The 19977-nt window shown below is 36.2% G+C and overlaps 2 protein-coding genes across 2 annotated transcripts in view; both read right to left on the reverse strand.

Annotated features, from left to right (window-relative positions):
* Positions 1-13866, reverse strand: part of fzd3b (frizzled class receptor 3b) — a 38008-nt gene extending 24142 nt beyond the window's left edge. The window contains exons 1-2 of the mRNA XM_016492270.1: positions 13618-13866; positions 11749-12288 (exon numbers count right to left, since the gene is read on the reverse strand). Of these exons, the coding sequence (XP_016347756.1) occupies positions 11749-12111 (363 nt within the window). The 5' untranslated portion in view covers positions 12112-12288; positions 13618-13866. The remainder of the gene's footprint in view (positions 1-11748; positions 12289-13617) is intronic.
* A 1380-nt stretch (positions 13867-15246) lies between these two features.
* The window catches only part of LOC107693032 (NACHT, LRR and PYD domains-containing protein 3), an 8725-nt gene continuing 3994 nt past the window's right edge, over positions 15247-19977 (reverse strand). The window contains 7 exon segments of the mRNA XM_074187031.1: positions 15247-15803; positions 15879-15925; positions 17054-17223; positions 17528-17699; positions 18204-18493; positions 18529-19023; positions 19025-19735. Of these exon segments, the coding sequence (XP_074043132.1) occupies positions 15247-15803; positions 15879-15925; positions 17054-17223; positions 17528-17699; positions 18204-18493; positions 18529-19023; positions 19025-19735 (2442 nt within the window).

Genomic DNA, 19977 nt, shown 5'->3' on the forward strand with positions numbered 1-19977 from the left:
GGTGAGACAGACAAGACGATGGCGGATGATTTAGTTTCGAAACGAGATGCAAAAGCACCTGTTTGGCAATATTTTGGATTTTGAAAAGCCTGTTGACTTTTGCCGTTTATCTAAGGTGATTTTGGAAGTTTTTTTAAACATTCGTTTCTTATTTAATTGGTTCCACAGTGTTTGCTGATTTTTACTTTATTTAAACTTTGTGCAGCCTAATTTATTTATTTTATTTGACATCAAGATGTATGCCGTGCCTCCAAGCTTTCTTATTCGTTTTGCTAATAAACTTTCTACGTTTCTTATTTATTTGGTTATATATTATACATGTTTCTACTTATTTCCAGTTTTGTATAGGCTACCTATTTAAACTTTATGTAAGTTATTTGTTATTTTATATTAGGCATAGCCTGCCCTATAGCATGGTGTATTTTTGTTCGTTTTGTTAATACAATTTCTGTTTTATATATAGGCTAAAGTGAGTTTGACGTTTTTTGTCTTTTGTTGTTGCATTCAAGCAATTGACGCCGAATTGCTGCTAATTCGATGTTGCTTGAAATGCTGCACGGTGCTTTTAAGCTATTTAAAAGCAAAGGAAAGTGAGGAAAAACTGATCTATATAATGAATCTCTATTATAGATCAGTGGTTCTATAGTATTTTGTCGCATGCGCCGCTCGTGTCCGGTATAGACACGGTGTTAGGAATCGTTATTTGTTTTCCGTGCCTTATAAGGATTCATGCTTCGGGCACAACCCCCTTACCCAACCCCCCCGATGTCATCGTTCATCGTGATTTTTCTCTGTAGACATCGTCCGATGCCAATTTTGTTGACATCGCCCAACCCGATCTGTTAACATTACTTAATGAACACTAAACAAACCTGAACAATTGTATTTCTAATAACAACTAACGCTTTAACGTTAAAAAATTAGACCTTATTGTAAAGTGTTACCAAAATAACTATTTAATGATATATACACTTACTGTGATACAAAACTACTGTAAGTTTCCTTTTCTACTGCTCACCGCTAGCATCGAAGTGTCCCACCAGGAGGAACTTCACTGAAGCATGTTGAACCGCTCTTACTCGCATGCTTTTAACAGGCACAATTGCTCTCAATATTTCAGCACGCAGGCATATGTGCGTTAACACGTGTGTGTGGTAAACACTCACATAACGTGTGTTTTCAAGCATGTGCACTTAAAATGGCCACAAACTTCCCGGCAGGAAGAGCACCGGATAGCTCTCTCTCCATCTATCCGTCTCTCTCCCGGAGGGTGTTAACCCCGCTGACCCCACTGTCAGAGACGATTCCTCCTCTAACAGCCTTTCATAGGTCTCCATCACCATACAAGTGCTGCTGGGCACGCTGAACAAATCACAGCCCCCTTCACATCTACAGCTCATTCTGCACGAACGGCCTAAAAAGCTCAGCTCAACAGAGTATATGCCTGACCCTGTGTGACAGTGTTTTGAAATATGTAACTCATGCTGGGTAACTGCATTAACTCATATATCTCTCTCCACTTGACTGTATGGAAATATAGAGCTCTCCATAGCGACCTGCTGCTGGCTGAGTGAGGACTAGTGCTTTAAGCAATTTAATGCAAAATTCAAATTGCCTTCTCTTGAATAACTACAGTGACATATATACAGTGAGTATACATATTCATAGCTGTACCTTTAAAGAGCAAATAATGCATTAAACATTGACTCTAAATATCAAGTGTTATATTATTTGTTATCACATATTACATTGCATATAATACTTGGGTAACCATGAAAAGATTTATAGATAAATTATTATAATTGTAACAATTATTCATAAACAGATAAAAATGCATTATAATGTGAAATATGAGCCATCAAGACCTTTACAAAGGTTTAATAATAAGCAAGAAGAGAAGAGGCAATGAGAAGATGCAAAATTTGAAAGGATTTGGAGCCCCATAGTGACAAAAAAACATATTTAGTAAACTGTAAAAAAATATGTAAATAAAACATTATTGGAGTATATTTTACAAGAAAAAAGTGTTTCTACTTTAAAAATATGTTTAATTCAATGTGTAACTTTCTAATTCGTTATATTCGTCTAATAACTTGGTAATTTCTGAATGAAAGTTGTTTCTATAATATATATATATATTTTTTTTACAATATTGCTTTCATTCAGTTTAATATATACAATAAAGAGTAATATTATAAATATATATATATATATATATATATAACACACATAACAAATGTGTGTACATTTACTTTATTGATTTTATTTTGTTTAATATATAAACAAGATTATATTTAATAAACAATCAGTAATATTATTAAATTAATATAATAAATTAATTAGAATGAATAAAAACAAACATATCTCTTTAAATATAACAACAAACTAAAATAAAGAACAAATTTAAAGGCCAAATTTAATATATTTACTGTTTAAAATGGTGTTTCACATCTGTATCTACATCATGTAGGCCTATTGAATGACTGGAATATACTGTATTGTCCAATCGGCATCCAGGAATCATCTAAAAAATATATTAAACATACATATGCTTTAAGTATTATTTATTTTCTACAGATTTCACATTACACCTTTCACACTGTAAAGAAGTATAACCAGCAAAAAAAAATTAAGCAAGACTAATGCACATAAGAGTTGGATTTTCTGCGAAGGGATCTTTTTGTCCGTCTGTCAGTGAGACGTGAAGCTGTAATTAATCAAGACCACTCACACGTTCCCAAAAGAGAGATTCATACATATTATTTAGCCTAATCTCCATGTCTAAGACAGTAATGGTAATTAAAACACTGCGGGGTTGATGTGAACACCGCGTCGTCGAGCCCAGACTGTGTAGGAGGAGCAGCCCGAGGAAGCGGCTGGGTTTCTGGCAGCGCTGCAGAAGAGCACATTTGTCTCTCACAGTCGCCAAGCACCACTCCTCTAACACTTCAATGGATGGATTAAGTTTCTGCCTGTTTTTCTTTTGTCAGACTCATGATCCATTTAAAGAATCGATGAATAGAGGTTACCTTTGAAAGCCTCGAGCTTTCAGAGTACGGCTGCGTGCTTTTACGGCTTCCTGGGCTACTTGAGAACTTCTTTGTGAGAAAAATAACACATTAAGACGTCTATCTACTGTATTTCAGTGTGGATTAGGTAGAAAAAGAGGCACATATATCTGGACAAGGGCTGGCACCATTTTGAGTTTTTATACCATGATATATGTCCAAAACACCATGGTAATGCCAAGGCAATTTGATAAATGGCATAGAACTGAATGATTATATTCATACATTTAAATCATACTGCATGGTATTAATTCAAAGAAACCATTGCATTGCATTGATACCTGCCCAAAAAAAATAAATAAATAAATAAAAACATGGTATTATCAGGCTAAATGTGCAAACCATCATGGTTAACACCATGGTGCATTGATAAATACTGTAGTACTGAATTCTATTGCAATTTACATAAAATGGACTTTAAAAAATGACATGGTATTATCATGATACATGTCCAAAAAAACATGTAATGTCAGGGTGCTTTGATATAAAATAGTACTGAATGAAAGCCATATTCATACAACAACGTTGTACGTTTATATGATACTTCATAAAGGTACTTCAAAAGATGCTGTGGTATTACATGGTATGTCCAAACAAAATGTTATTGACATTATAATTTGACATACACATGATCCTGAATGACTGCCACATGCATATATCATGGTAAATGTCCAAAAAAACAAAACATGGTAATGCCTAGGGATGTAACGATTACCGGTTTAACGATAAATCGTGATAAAATACCCCACGGTTAGTATTACCATTTCATATTTTAATTATTACTATAACCGTATTCGATTACCGCGATTTGAACAACTGAGGATAAATAAATACTGCATTTTGCGATCATTTTTTCTGCCAGTGCGACTAAATTTTGTGTGCGGTCGCACTGGCGCGACCACCGCATTGTTTAACTCATAAGCGCTGCATTTCTGTTGCATATGAGAAACATCAAACGGCAAACGAAACTGAAAGCAATCTTTTGTTTTAGTCTTAAAAAAGTGAAAGGTGTGTAGATCAAAAAACGGACCGAATTTGCATGCCCTGCTGTAAATTTTGACCGGTTGATGAAAAACAAGCTTATATGGATTCAACACATTTAAACAATAAGGTATATAGTATTATTTATTTACGTTACATATTTGAACATGCTATTAGATAAACTGTTGTCAGTCATGTTGTCATTGCCAAATACATACCGAAGAACTGAATGATCTAAAACATGTACTGCATGGAAGTAATTCAAAGAATACATGGCATTATCATGATATCTGCCCCAAAACATGGTATTAATATCATGATAAATGTCTAAAACATCACGGTATCACCATGGTACTTTGATGTGTACCATTAGGGATGTAACGGTATGAAAATTTCTTATCACGGTTATAGTGACCAAAATTATCACGGTTATCAGTATTATCCATTAATAAAAGCAGGTCAACACTGAATGTGAAGTCTTGGGAGGACACAGAGAACCCATTCAAACACAAATATCAAATACAAATGTTTGCCGTTGGTAGCTCAAGCCTCAAGTTAACAAGCTCTGTCAAACTGCTGTGAACTAGATAGTCTGAACTGCCAGAGTTGTGGAGTTCTTACATAACAGATTCTTCCCTCCGGCCCAGAACACAGTCAGATACTATCAGGCCGTTTCCCATCAGCAGTGACCCACCATCAGTCTGTCTGCAGCTCCACATCCCCGCTGAAGATCTCGGGTTTCTGACAGCAAATACAAATCTTAGGGTTTGAGAGAACAGTTTGAAATGTCAGAGAAAAGTTGTGCTGTATTAATCAGTGAGAGCTGCTGGTGTATGAATGATTCCACACTACATCATTACTGTCAGCTGAAGAGATCTGAGCTTATTTAAATTTATTAAACTGTCACAGATTCACACAGAAGCCATTTATAGAGACATCACAGATACTTTAAGGCGGATTCTTTGGATTTGAATCAGTAAGCAATCACCTAGCAACCACCTGGAATATCTTAGCAACCACACATCAACATGCTTAAAACCATTTAAAATGCCACAGCAACACCTTTGCAAAACTTGTTCAGGTGAATGCTCAGGTGGAACCACACTGAATTTCTTCAGTAAAAATGCACTTTTAAATCATCTTCATACACAATTTCCTCAAAAGATGGCATAACTCTTTAAGCTTAACTTCAATTTTAAATGACTATAGAGCAAAAAAAATATATAATAATAATAATAACAATATGGAAAAACGATACAGTATTAACAACTGTAACAATATTAACATTTACTATTTTTATGGGGGGAAAATGTATACTTAATTTTTACTCGTATTAAAAATTAGTAACACCACAGACACTACAATATTGTTCTGATATGATTATAAATGTGATCATTTTCAGCATTTTGAATACATAAGTCTTGCAATTCTGCATATAAGTTTGAGGTCGTTAAGTTTTTTTTAAATGTTTTTGAAATAAGTCTCTTCTGCTCACCAAGGCTGCATTTGTTTGATCAAAATACAGTAAATACAGTAATATTGTGAAATATTATTACAACTTAAAATAACTGTTTTCTATGTTAATATATTTCAAAATGAAATTTATTTCTGTAATGCAAAGCTGAATTTTCAGCATCATTCCTCCAGTCTTCAGAGTCTCATGATCCTTCAGAAATCAGTCTAATATGCTGATTTGCTGGTCAAGAAACATTTCTGATTATTATCAATGTTAAAAACAGTTGTGCTTAATATTTTTTCAGGTTCAAAAGAACAGCATTTATTTGAAATATTTTTTTTTTTTTGTAATAATGTGTCTTTACTTTCGTTTTGCTGATTGATTGATTGATTTATTGACAGGTGAAAAGTATTTTGCAACACTTATGCATTCAAAATGCTGTAAAATATTCCAGTACTGTTGCGCTCACAGATGTAAAGAGACACTGATTGAGTGCTTATAAATGAGGACATAAAACAAGAAGTGAATCATCCTTGTGAGTGACATGACAACATGCTGGCTGCTCTGAACAGCTGAATAAATTGTGGCGTGCAGGGGCACATGAAGAATAAAACACATCCTGTCTCTCCTAGAACAACAACAAAGATAAACTCCTTCTGCAGTCACCAATTGGCTCTGGGCGGCCCTTCACTTTCACACAGGCGTGAAAGACTCAAGGGCCTTGAATGGGGAAAATTGGCCAAACGGGGAGTTATTTCCTTCATCTGAGCTCTGGAAGAAAAACAGAAGAAAGGACAGCCCGCTCCCACACTCCTTCTGTCCTGTCATTCATCCAGCCCTGAATCAAGATCACTTCTCGTCCTGGCCACGTCTTTCCTAGCTAGGTTTCATTCGTTTAGGAGCTCTTTCCTTACATTTTTAACAGGCGTACCATGGTAACCCTGATGCAGGAACAGGTCGATCTGAAGGGGAAAGCTTTTGACAACTCTTCATCCTCAGGGGTCAGAGGTCAGCGAGAGGGACCGCCTCCAGGGAACACTAAAGCTTGTCCTTTTGAGGCCGTACAATTACGGTTTGTTACCATGGTGACGCCTCTACCCAGTTAAGGAAGATGGAGAGAATTAAAGAGAGTGAAAGAGAGATTTGAGTCCCTCTCAAAAAGAGCAGTTCTGTAGAAACTACAGGGGGTCTTACAGAAAAACGACACACCATTACAATTATTTCAATCTGAATGCACACAAAAACGTACAGAATTAGGGGCCGTTCACACAGGACGCGTTCTTGTGTTCAAAAACAGCTATAGACTGGAACTGAATGCAGACGTGTTTTTCCGAGCTGAACTATTTTTAATTTGACACTCCATCTTAAAAACCCAACGCTAGTGACGTGAGATGCTGAAAATATTTTCTATGCATTATCTTTCATCAGCATATAGGCCAGCATAAAAATAAACTTGCTTTCTATCCCAGATCCACATTTTTCTGCTTTCCTGTGGAAAATCTTCCAGAATAGCACATTAGAATATTACTTGTGCTATTTCTGCAGTATGCATGTTGTGTGACATAGTATGCAAATTTCCAGTAAGCCTGGATTACACAAGTGACCTTTTACTTTTGCCAAAATGTGCATTATTAAACAGAACGTGTGAAATACTGTATCACACAATGCAATGCTCTTGACTTGAATTTCGCCTGTAAAAATGCAACCTGAAGTAGTAAAAGTTACAGTCTCTTTCTTGAATCATTCTTTGATCAAAGCATGAAAAGTACTGAGGTCATGTGACAACAATGTAGCATGCTACTTTCTGAATATTAGGCCTATATAATATTTTTGTCTTGTTTTCCAGTAAAATATCTAAACATTCTTAAATCAAGATACATTTACTTAAAAAATCAAAATGACAAAAGATATTAAGTCTTGTTTTCCGGAAAAAAAAAGATCAACATTAAGTGAGTTTAAGCTTAGAACAAGACAAAAATCTGCAAGTGGGGCCAAATAAATATAAATGTAATTCAACGGGAAAACAAGTTCATTTTTCTTACCCTCCTTTTTTTTCCTTATTCTTCTTGTTTTAAGCATAAATCCACTTAATTTTGATACATTTTTCAGAAAACAAGACTTATTATCTAATGTCATTTTGCATTCAGATTTTTGTACTGGAAAACAAGACAAAAACACTAACAAAGAAAATCTTTTAAAAATAGCAGGCAGAGTATAACGTGCATTAAGCAGTATGCTAGTATTCCTGTGGCTGTTTGGAAAAGCATACTACCATAAAAATCTTTTTCAGCAGTGTATGTGTGTAGTATGCAAATTATCTGTATTTTTAGTCATTTTACAGTATGATGTGCCACATGCATTAATCAATATGCTACTATTACATTTTGAACATTTCAGCCAATGACTGATGACCGCACACACAGGTCTGTCATTATCGCCTAGACTCCACCCACTTACAGCATCACTGCTCGCATCACAATGAGGGCGTATAGACCCCAAAACCACCCAGACAGTAAATTCCCCTGGAGATCTTTAATCAGCGCAGGGTGGGAAGCTTGAGTGCTTTTGGTTCAACAGCAAGGAAACCCACCGTTAATTTGTAATTACTTGGAGCTGTTGAAAACGTAAACGGTTAAACTAAGGGTTAACAGATTAAATTAATTCACAAGCTTAATCTTTTCAGAAACTGGCTACATTTCATGAAATCTGTCTAGAACCTAAGAGGGTCATATTTTACCCCAAAGTATGATTTAAAATATTTTTTATGTTATCCCCCCAAAAAAATGCATTGTGATTTTTACTTTCTTTCATGACAGTAAAGCACATTTTTTCCCAAATAATCATTCCTGTAATGTGAAAAAAAATAATGACATATTATTTACATTTTAAAGTACATTATGGTAGTATTTGTAATAGTGAATTTAATGCATTCTTTAATAAAAATAGAAACATTGTATCAGCATTATTTTCATTACTGTATTAACATGATTTTTTTTTACAGTAATAAAAATTTGGAATCGGAAAGGAAATGTTTGTGCTTATCATAATAGAAAGAATGCAAAAATATCCTAATTTAAATGCAAAATTAAAAATATCTCTATTATTTTTGGGTGAAATATTATTTACACAAAAAATTATTGAGATATTCATCTTCTGTAAGTGCAAACTTAACGCTAGCTAGAGCACTGAATCCAGCTCAACATAAGCACATAATACATAGCTAACCTATATTTATGGTTTTTATCAGGGTCAGAATTAATCACCTGGCCTCATTCACCAGAGAAAATTTTAGTCAACATACACACAAGATTTCCATATAATCCCATCTGATCCGAGCTCATAAAGAGGAAAAGAAACATAAAGCCCTTGTGCAACAGTCACACACTACTGATGTACGATCTGCGAACAAATCATTCTTTCAAACAGATTCGTTTTAAAAAATTCTGAATCACATAGCATTTGAAAAATCAATAGACTGCATGAGACAAATATATATATTATTGGGAACAATACTGATGTAGGTGTACGTCTTTAAAAATTACTTTCAGTAATGTTGGAACAATAGCAGCACCACATTATACATTTACACACACACACACACACACACACACACACATACAAAAAACATTTTACTGCCTCTATTTTAAGTCATAGGAGCAACCGAAGCATTTATAATTAACTTTTAAAATTAAATTTTTTAAATAAATATACCTTTATTTATGTTGATTAAAATTCAATTATATATTATTTTTTATAAGTATTTAAATACACATTTTATATTAAAATTCCCCTTTTTCAGTCAAAAGACAATATCCAATGTCTCTAGTCTAAAACGCTGTGAATGTATTATTTTTATTACTGTGAATGTTTTAAATGATGTGAATGTGAAATTATTTTTAATTAATTTAAGATATCATTTATTGATATATGTGACCCTGGACCACAAAACCAGTCATATAAGGGTCAATTGTTTAGAGATTTATACAGGATTTATACAGCAATAAGCTTTCCATTGATGTATGGTTTGTTATGATAGGGCAATATTTGGTCGAGATACAACTATTTGAAAATCTGGAATCTGAGGGTGCAAAAAAATCTAAATATTGAGAAAATCGCCTTTAAAGTTATCCAAATGAAGTTCTTAGCAATGCATATTACTAATCAAAAATGAAGTTTTAATATGTTTACAGTAGGAAATTTACAAAATATCTTCATGGAACATGATCTTTACTTAATATCCTAATGATTTTTGGCATAAAAGAAAAATCAATAATGTTGACCCATACAATGTATTTTTGGCTATTGCTACAAATATACCCCAGCGACTTAAGACTGTAACCGAATTTGCAGAGACTGGTTTTGTGCTCCAGGGTCACATATTTATAGTGATATAAAAATCAAAGGGATGAATCTGTAAAGAAGTAAAAAAAAATATTGGGAACAATACTGATGTTATTAAAGGTATAATAATTTCAGTAATGTTATAACAACAGAAATACCTCATTAAACATTTACCCAAAAATATACACATATTGAAACATTTTATTGCCTCTATTTGAAGTCATGCATCAGAGCAGTGTATCGGATAACTGGTTCATCTCATCTACCACATCACACAGAGGCAGCACGGGGCAAAGACAGAGGTGGGTATGGGCTGTTTTTATGGTCTCTGGCTCTGGTTCACCAGCAGGGCATCTCGGGGTGATGTAATACATATCCACAGGGGATACTGTACACCCCTGACAGATGAACCACCATGAACCTCAGGGGCCGCCCTGGTCACATGACCCCCGAGACCTACCGCACGCGACTGCCTCCGGCTGCTCTGTTGTGATTTCAGAACACAGATGGACGCTTATGCTCTTCATCATGTTTAATTGACTGAAGAAATGGGAGAAAGCGCATTACTCCACGCCTCAAATCAATCCAGCCATTACAGCTCTCAGCAGATTATGAGGCCGTTAGAACCAGAAAAAAACGTATTAGCTCCATTAGCTCCTTCAACACGTGGAATAAAGCAGCATTCAACAAACATGCCATTCCTGAGATGCCACAGAGGCGTTTCACACAAGTTATGGAGCTGTTTGACATTGCCTCTATGTTTCTGTAACAGATGGACTATTATACAAACAAATAATGTATAATTAATACAGATAATTATTTATACATCTGATATCTAATCAATATCTAAAAATGTCTAATTATTTAGCAGGAAGAAATGTTAGAAAATGTATAATCTTTTATAATTAAAAGAAAATAATTATTCTATTATTTATATTTATTCAAAATTAATAATGTTACGTGTTGTTAAAAATGTTTAAATACACATTTTATAATATGATTTATATTTGTTTTCCACTTTTTAAGTCAAAATGTCTCTCAAATGCTGTGAATGTTTATAATGTGATCATTTTAAATTATTTTAATATCAAAAAATATATAGTACCTCACACACCTAAATTTGTAGCGAGTTCATTGAATTAACGTTTAAAATAAACCAAAAGAGAGAAAAATGTTGCATATTAAAATTATTCAGTTAACAAGCAATTTTCAAATTTTTTTTATTATAATTATTTTTATTAAAAGGAGATCTACTATCCTTGACGACAGACATGTCAGCACCTAAGTTTGTTTTCTTGATGAATAACAGATTACACACACACACACAAAAAACCTCTGGGCAAAAATGATCTCATTGCATTTCATATGGATATGATTCATCAAAATGGCCGTGGCAGGCATTAAAACTAGCAGAAAGTCCTGAGCAAGCATGCTCTGCATTACACAAATGGGGAGAAGAGAAAAGGAGAGGAGTTTTTATTGACATATGTGACATATCATGAAAATCTGACTTTTCCAGGTTTTAAGTGCTATAATCAGGTCTCCGGTGCATCTACCAACCAAGGAAACGTGAAAAAGATTAACCCAGTAACTTTGTTTTGGTAAGCCTTTTTCTGCAAGCGTCTGAGAAAACGAGCACGTCGGATTTCGCTCCCTTGGTGACGTGGCAAAGGGATCTCATTATAATATTACCGCCCCTTAATCTGTAAGTTTCCACCCACGGCACCGTCATTGTGATTTCGCAAGCGACAACGGTGTACCAGCTCTAATTAATAGGACCCCTTTAAGCTCATCAAAGCACCAACCACAAGCTACCACGACAACAAGCTCCATGGCAACCTAGTTTTCCTGCCACCTTCTCTAAATCCCAGCTGTAAAAGACAGAAGGAAAAGCATGGTTACCTCCATCGCCAGAGCGGCGGTCTGCTGGTCGTAGTGGTTGAGGAGGTTGGGCATGAAGGTGGTGTTGTAGGGAAGATCCTGGCACATTCGGAGGCCGATTGACTCGCAGGTGAACATGCTGTGACTGCCCACCGAACCCATGTGGATGCCCAGGCTGCTCGTGAACTGGGACAGGACCAGCAGAGCAGCCAAGAGCCACATCCTTCGCAAAGGTAAATCCACAATCTGCCCCATGCTTGAATGGCAGAACACAGCGGGACAGGACTGAGAGGCCGAACGCAAGCACAAGGGTTTATTCTCTACACAGAACACATAGTGTGTAAGGTATCGACCGCTTCCATCTTCTTCCTGTTCTGTCCTCATGGATACCTGATGTTGACCGGCGTCTCGGGTCAGTGCACGCTTTGATCAGACCCTTCGACAGTCTTATGCATCCTCTCACATTCATACAAGACTACAGAAGCTGCCTTTGATCAGGGTGGTCTTCAATGGATCCTTCAAACGGGGCTTTAGGACGTGGCTACGACTGATACTGGATACCTATAATGACATATATTAAAAGACAAATTTAAAACAAGGATATTTGTAAAATAAAATACAGACACCACCAGACTCATCTGAAGCCAGTGTGCAATAAACAAATGAGCCATTTGAACTGGTTAACTTCATTAGTTTTGTGTCTGGCAAATCAAGCTTATGTAAAGCCCAACTTGTAAACAGTTACTGTAGCAGGAAAGACCATTTAAACAGCTGTTATAACAGCGATAAACCAAAACCAACAATCCACTATCTAGGTGAACCTCACAAAAACCCTTCAAGAACGTGTCGGGTCAGATTTCAACTCTAAAATCAAATGAAGATGTATAAAGTTATATTTTGCATAAAGAAAATCAAACCTATTTTAGGAGCCTTATGATTTTTTTGTGACAATTGCATTACTGCAAAAAAAAAAAAAATAATAATTAAATAAATGCATTAGTGCATGTGAAAGAAAATACTGAAATGCTAAAGTATTAAATAAAATATAAAATTTGAAAAAAAATCATACAATATGGCAGTATCTGTTTTACTGAAGGAAACAGTAACCACCTGACATTAAAAATCCGAATAAAGTCTTCAGGAATTGTCTAATATGAAAACACATTAATAGACATGTCAAATGAAATTATATTCTTAATTTCATTAAAGGGTGTAGCACACCTACGCCCACCTTACATTGCATTATACATATTAAAATATTCTGATATTTCATGCAGGACTGCAGATTCAGCAGTGTAATTTAATTAATGCTTATTTTAATAAAAAATCACTGCATCCAGACTTTCATTACTGTATTACTGTAATGAGAACAAGATTTTCTTGTGTTACAGTATTGTGGATTTTAGGGAGAAAAGTGCTTATATGTCATGAAAATAATGTTTAAAAAGTGTAATGTAAAAAAATATCATCGTAAATACTTCATTTTCATAATGAAGAAAATATTATATTATATTATAAATCAGAAATATTATTTCTGATTTTGTTTTCTTTAATATTGATCTTAAATATGACCTTTCTTCATGAGTTAACATGATTAATCCACGTTGGATTAATTCGTGCATTTAAAACAGAAATGCATAATATATATATATTACATTACATTGCATTATACATATTAAAATATTCTGATATTTCATGCAGGACTGCAGATTCAGCAGTGTAATACATATGATGGGGTTCCTCATGTCTGAACATTATTCGACATGCAATTCCAGACAGGAACAGCAGACCATATGCATGTATGATTATATGAAATAAAGGATAAAAACACATTTATGTGGGTTAAAACACATGAACAGTGCGTGCAATATAATGCATGTAAAACTTTACCTTTCCCTGGCAAAGCTCCTCTGGTTTTCTCCATATGCCACAATACAGCGTGTCTCTCGGTGTAGACTTACGCAGCAGGTTCGATTTCAGCACCTACAGTCATGTAACACACTGAAGTCAGCGCTGCAGTTTCCCTCAGACATCAGCACACTGGCTCCGGCTGCTTATTTGCATAGAGAGACTGATGGATACAAAAATCGTAAACTACCCGAAACGAGCACATTAGGAGCGTCACGGACGGCTGGTGGCTTTGCATATTCACAGCGAAACTCCCGATTCGCCCCACCTTCAGCTGTTTCCTAGGAGATATACACCAGTTTTCCTCCAGGGGGCGCTTGGTGGCTCAAAAGCACAATCCGCCATTGAGCCGCATTCAAATCCAACGACTTTTTTTTGTCTTGTTAGAGAAGTTTATGCAATAAAATGTGTAATCGTTTATATTAAGGATTAGTATCTGCATATAAATGTAAAAAAAATTACTATAAAATTAGTTGAAATACCATCTTACGGTAATCACATTCGACTTTGATTAGTCTAGGCTTACCAGCGCTGAGTAAAGTAACAGGTACCACGTGACCAAAACCGCTCTGCGTGTTACCTCGACTGCGGTCCATACAATAATTTACACCTGCATAACAGTACTCAGAAACTTCAACTACTGTTTAATTGAAAATACACAGTCTGAGAGTCTAAAATATAATAATTATTGTTTAGCCTCCCGGCCGCGATCACCGCCCATTTTATGACGAGATTCACAGTAATTTCCCTTTTATCAGTTTATTGCATTTCTATGCTCCATCCCCAAGACCAACTTTTAAGGACTGCGCATGTCCCTGGGAACTCGTTTCAAACTCTGGAGCAGAGCAAGGGTGCATATTTAATGAATTAATTTCAAAACTAGTAAGTGAGTGAATTCATTTATAACTAAATTCTGTTTTATATATTTTAAATGTATACATAGGCTACATACAGTTCAGCCTTGTTTTATGCATATAATATAACAAACGCTCAATAAAAGCAGTGACATAAAAAGGTAATGAGAAAATATTTGTGTATACAACAACATATAACCACATATATTAGGCTACTGGTTTATATAATAAAATTCTCTCAAACTAAATTTCACAGTGACCTTAGCAAGCAGGGGAGCAGGTTAGTTAATGATGTATTTTTCTCATTATCTTTATAAAATGATTAAGTAATAAACAAAGCTGGGAGTCTGATAGCTAGGGTTTTGTCTCTGATGCTCTGAGTGAACAGCAGATGTCCAGCAATCCAACAGGTGCAGTGAAGTGAATGAGGTCAGCTTTACCATAACACTGAGAACACAACATCAACTAACATGTGGAATTAAACAGAGCCAGCGTGAGATCACAGTGTTTTTCCATTCTAACAAAGCGTCAGTGAAAGTAGGTCTTCAGAAAATGTTCATCCACCTCAGGGGGTCAACTAACTTTTGTTTGAATGGTTGAGCTTTTTAAAACTACATTTTTAATTATAATTTTATTGCAGTTTAGACAACTGCTCATAAAACTACTAAAAACTATACTATAGCTGAATACTATATACTGAACTATAGCAAATATGTCATTTCTTTCTTGGTTAAATATAGCTTATGATGCGTTCCTTTCACTCAACTGTGTCTCTGTTGTTTCTCACAGAAAGCTGTTTCATTTCACGTAGACTGACTGAAATATCAGAGTCAACCCCAAATCCAACATAGAGGGGTTCAGTGAATGTGTGTAAGTGTGTGAGTGTGTGTGAGTAAGAGACACTGTAGAAGGACAGAGTGCCGGCCGACCAGTCCAGATACACTCCTACTCTGTTAGAGAATAAAGGGACAGATATATATGTGATCTTATGACTGTGCCTGACAGATAAAGTGTTATTAAAACATCTAAGACACCAGGATTTTTCATTGTATCCAAACCTACAGTCTTTTCTCCATCCTTTCCACTGATTCCTTTATATGTCACTGCTATATTAACCCCCCCAGCCACTCCATTCAGCCTCCCAGTAACAGCGTCCAGTCAAGCTCTCTCTACACAGAACCTGTTGACATTCAAATCTGTCTGGATGATCAGAATACGGCTGCTCTTCTGTCACACATGTCATCTTTCTGCTCCTCTCAGACAGAATCAGACCAGTGTGTGCTGTGTTTAAATCCAGTGTGAGATCACATGCATCTGAACAAAGAAGAGAGATTATAACATTTGTAACACAAAAAATTAATTGTTAGGGTGTATGTGTGTGTGACCTACATTTCTGTGGTCCTGGTATAATCTTGCACTTTCCTCCATGATCCACACTATAAAAACAAGATGTCACACTCAATTTACATAATGAAGAAAGTGAAATAGCACACCTACAAAAAAAACCCTGCTCTCACAAAACCAAAAGAAAACCCCATACAGAGTCCTAATTAGACACAATGCAAACAACCATGCATACAGTATACAATGGTAAATGTTTGTATATCTGTACCATGATATAAGAAATATGAAAGTCATAAATATGGAATGATATGAAGGTAAAAAAAAAAACATTCATAGAAGTTTCATTTTTGATTGAAGTAAACAGCATTCAATGATAAGCCACAACATTAAAACCACTGACAGGTGAAGTAAATAACATTAATTATATTGTTACAATGGCACTGGTAAAGAGGTAGGATATATTATACAAGCAAGTCTATATTAGCAAGTGAACAGTCAGTTCTTGAATTTCATGTGTTGGAAGCAGAAAAAAATGTGAAAGTGAAAAGAGTGACTTTGACATGGTCAAATAGTGATGGCTAGACAACCAGGTCAGAACATCTCCAAAACGGCAAGTCTTGTAGGGTGTTCCTGGTATGCAGTGGTTAGTACCTATCAAAAGTGGGGCAAGGAAGGACAACCGTGACCCTGAGTCAGGGTCAGAGGCACCCAAGGTTCATGCATGCATGTGGGGAGCAAAGGCTGTCCCATCTGGTTCGATCACAGAAGAGCTACTGTAACTCAAATTGCTGAAAATCTTAATACTGGTCATGATAGAAAGGTGTCAGAACACACAGTGCATTGTAATTTGCTGCGTAGCCGAGTGCTGAGTGCCCATGGTAACCCCTATCCACCACCAAATGCACCAACAATGGGCAAATGAGTGTCAGAACTGGACCATGGAGCAATGGAAGAAGGTTTCCAGCTGAGAACGTACATGTCAACTCATTTGTTACCCATGAAGAAATACTGGCTGCTCTATAAAGACTGGAGATTATCTTAAACTGATTCACACTAAGGAGGGTTCAGATTCTTTTAACTCTGCTTTAAATAACATAATTCGTTGATTCAATGTAGCAATTTCTATCCACAGATCACTGATTACAGGTTCAGTGTTTTACTCTTTAATTTGGAATCTTCATTTTTATATGCAAGTGAACCCTTACATCTGCTTTTCTTACCTCAGTATGTTGAGTTGACAGTGTGAACTCCTCAGTCCATCAGAGAGCAGCTTCACTCCTGAATCGTGCAGATCATTGTGACTCACGTCCAGCTCTCTCAGTGAGTTTGATGATTGTAGAAATGAAGACAAACTTTCACAGCACTGACTAGTGAGATTACAGCCATAAACACAAGAGACAATCATGAAAGAGGTGAGGAAGAATCCAAGAATAACAGCAAAAGATGTTCGGAAACCTCTACAAACTGCTTTGTTCATGCTTCCACTATCAGAAGATAAAAATGAAAATGGTATTCATGGAAGACAACATGAAGGAAAACACTGCTGCCAAAAAAATATAGAGGCAAGTCTCACATTTACCCAAGACTACCTGGATGTTACATTAACACCTCTTGGAAAATGTTCTGTTGACAATGAACCAGACAGAGAGCATATTTAATTTCATGAGCATGTGAAGCTTTATCTGTTTTTCTTACCTCAGTATGTTGAGGTGACAGTGTGAACTCTTCAGTCCATCAGACAGCAGCTTCACTCTTGAATCCTGCAGATCATTGTTACTCAGCTCCAGCTCTCTCAGTGAGTTTGATGATTGTAGAAATGAAGACAAACTTTCACAACACTGATCAGTGAGATAACAGTTAGCAAGTCTGTAACACAGGATGAAATATGGTTTATCAGCAACATCAATTTCGTGCTAAAACACCCGTTACAGTAAAGTGAAGCAGGAAACATCAAAAGTAGATAATATTACTCTAGCTGACATTTAACTATTATATTGTTATAGAACAACATAATACATTATATAAAATGATATATAATTATATAATGTGCTGGTCCTGAGTCTGGGAACACAAAATGCCTGTTTAATTCTAAGGGTCAGAAAAATATTGGGAAAATTCATCCATCCAAACAGCTTGTCTTATGTATGGTTACAGGAATTCTGGAGCCTTCTGTCATAATAAACTTTTTTTTTTTTTTTGGTACAAAAGCTGAAGCGAATATAGTACACAGTGGATCTCATGAAGTAACTAAATGACTTACAATTTAACTAAACTTTACTGAAGTTCTGCACAAGCTCATGACAAAATTATTGTCATGTTAAAGAAAACAGTGTCATGATTTAATCTCAAATTACATAAATTAATACTCACAGAGCTTTTCTGCAGTTCAGCACAGCTGGTATCAGTCTCCTTCTACCCTCATCTGATGTGTTGTATTTCTTCAGATCAAACTCATCCAGCACCTCCTCTGATATCTGAAGCATGTAGGCTATCGTTGAGCAGTGAGACGGAGAGAGTTGACTCACTGAGCGATTCTCTGATTTCACAAACTCCTGAATCTCTCTGTACAGAGTCTGATGCTTCATTTCCAGCAGACAGAGGAACAGATTGATGCATCTGTCAGCTGAGAGATTTTCATCACCCTTGATTTTGTCTAATGTACTGTGTGATTTTCTTGATGGAGCTGAGCTGTTGCAGTAGTGACGTCTATGCCGCTCTCAATCAGGTCCTCCTCATAGAACATCACATTGCCCTTCATCAGCTGATTGAAGGCCAGTTCAGCAAGTCTTGTAATTACGTCTCTGTTGGACTGCAGGAGTTTCTATGGATTTCTCTCATCATACTTCTGATTCCTTATGTTGATCTGAGTCAGCAGGAAGTGGATGTACATTTCAGTCAGAGTTTGAGGGATTTTTGCACTGTGATGTTTCAGGAGGTTTTGAAGCACAGAGGCTGAGATCCAGCAGAAGACGGGAATGTGACACATGATGTGGAGGCTTCTTGATTTTCTAATGTGTGAGATTATTCTGCTGGCTTGATGCTTGTCACTGATTCTCTTCCTGAAATATTCCTCCTTCTGAGGCTCATTGAATCCCTGAATTTCTGTCACACGGTTAATGTATTTTGAGGGGATCTGATTGGCTGCTGCTGGTCTGGAGGTGATTCAGATGAGAGCAGAGGGAAGCAGCTCTTCCTCTGATGAAGTTTGACATCAACACACCCACTGATGAAGACTCATTCACATCACAAACTTTCTCAATGCTTTCATCCAGACCATCAAAGATGAACACAACTTTACACTCCTCATAAATCTTTGAGTCTAGATCTTTAAGTTCCGGATGAAAGTCCAGCAGAAGTCTGTGAAGACTGTACTGGTCTTCTTTAATCAAGTTCAGCTCTCGAAATGGAAGCACAAACATGAAATCTACATCCTGATTGGCTTTTCCCTCTGTCCAGTCCAGAATTAACTTCTGCACAGAGACGGTTTTTCCAATTTCAGCGATGCCTTTCGTAAGAACAGTCTTGATTTGGTCTTTCTCCTCACATCCTGGTTCATGTAAGGGTTTAAAGATGTCATTACAGTAGATTGGAGTGTCTTGTGTTCTGGCTGTTTTCTCCATCTGTAAAACCTCATGTTCTTCATTCACCCCTTCACTCTCTCCCTCTATGATGTAGAGCTGTGTGTAGATCCAGTTCAGGAGGGTTTGATTCTCTTCTAGTTTGATTCCCTCAAATAAGCTCTCATACTTGTGCTTCATGCTGGCTTTGTGCTGGTCTTTGACTCTCTGTCTGATGAGGGTCTGACAGTCGGAGTCAGTGCAGGTCAGACGGGGCGTCACTGATCTGATCACATCAGCTCTCTTCACTCTGAAGAAACAGTGAGACGAACAGAAAAACTGTGACTGTAAAAAAGCATTACAACTCAGAAAAACAATTACCAGTGTTTACAGCACATCGAACTCTAAGATCTAATTGGATCCCACAACATTTCAAAATGTAATAATCACTTTAATGTAGCTTGCGCTCACTGTTGACTGCCCTGACACAACATACAGAACTACCAAATTTTTCTATAAGTTTGATTGCATCATATAATAATTGCTGTTAATAGTGTTCATCGTCTGTTTGATTACGTCTTTAATTG

The sequence above is a fragment of the Sinocyclocheilus anshuiensis genome, unplaced genomic scaffold (genome assembly GCF_001515605.1).
Source record: "Sinocyclocheilus anshuiensis isolate Anshui unplaced genomic scaffold, SAMN03320099.WGS_v1.1 scaffold261, whole genome shotgun sequence".
Taxonomy (NCBI): domain Eukaryota; kingdom Metazoa; phylum Chordata; class Actinopteri; order Cypriniformes; family Cyprinidae; genus Sinocyclocheilus; species Sinocyclocheilus anshuiensis.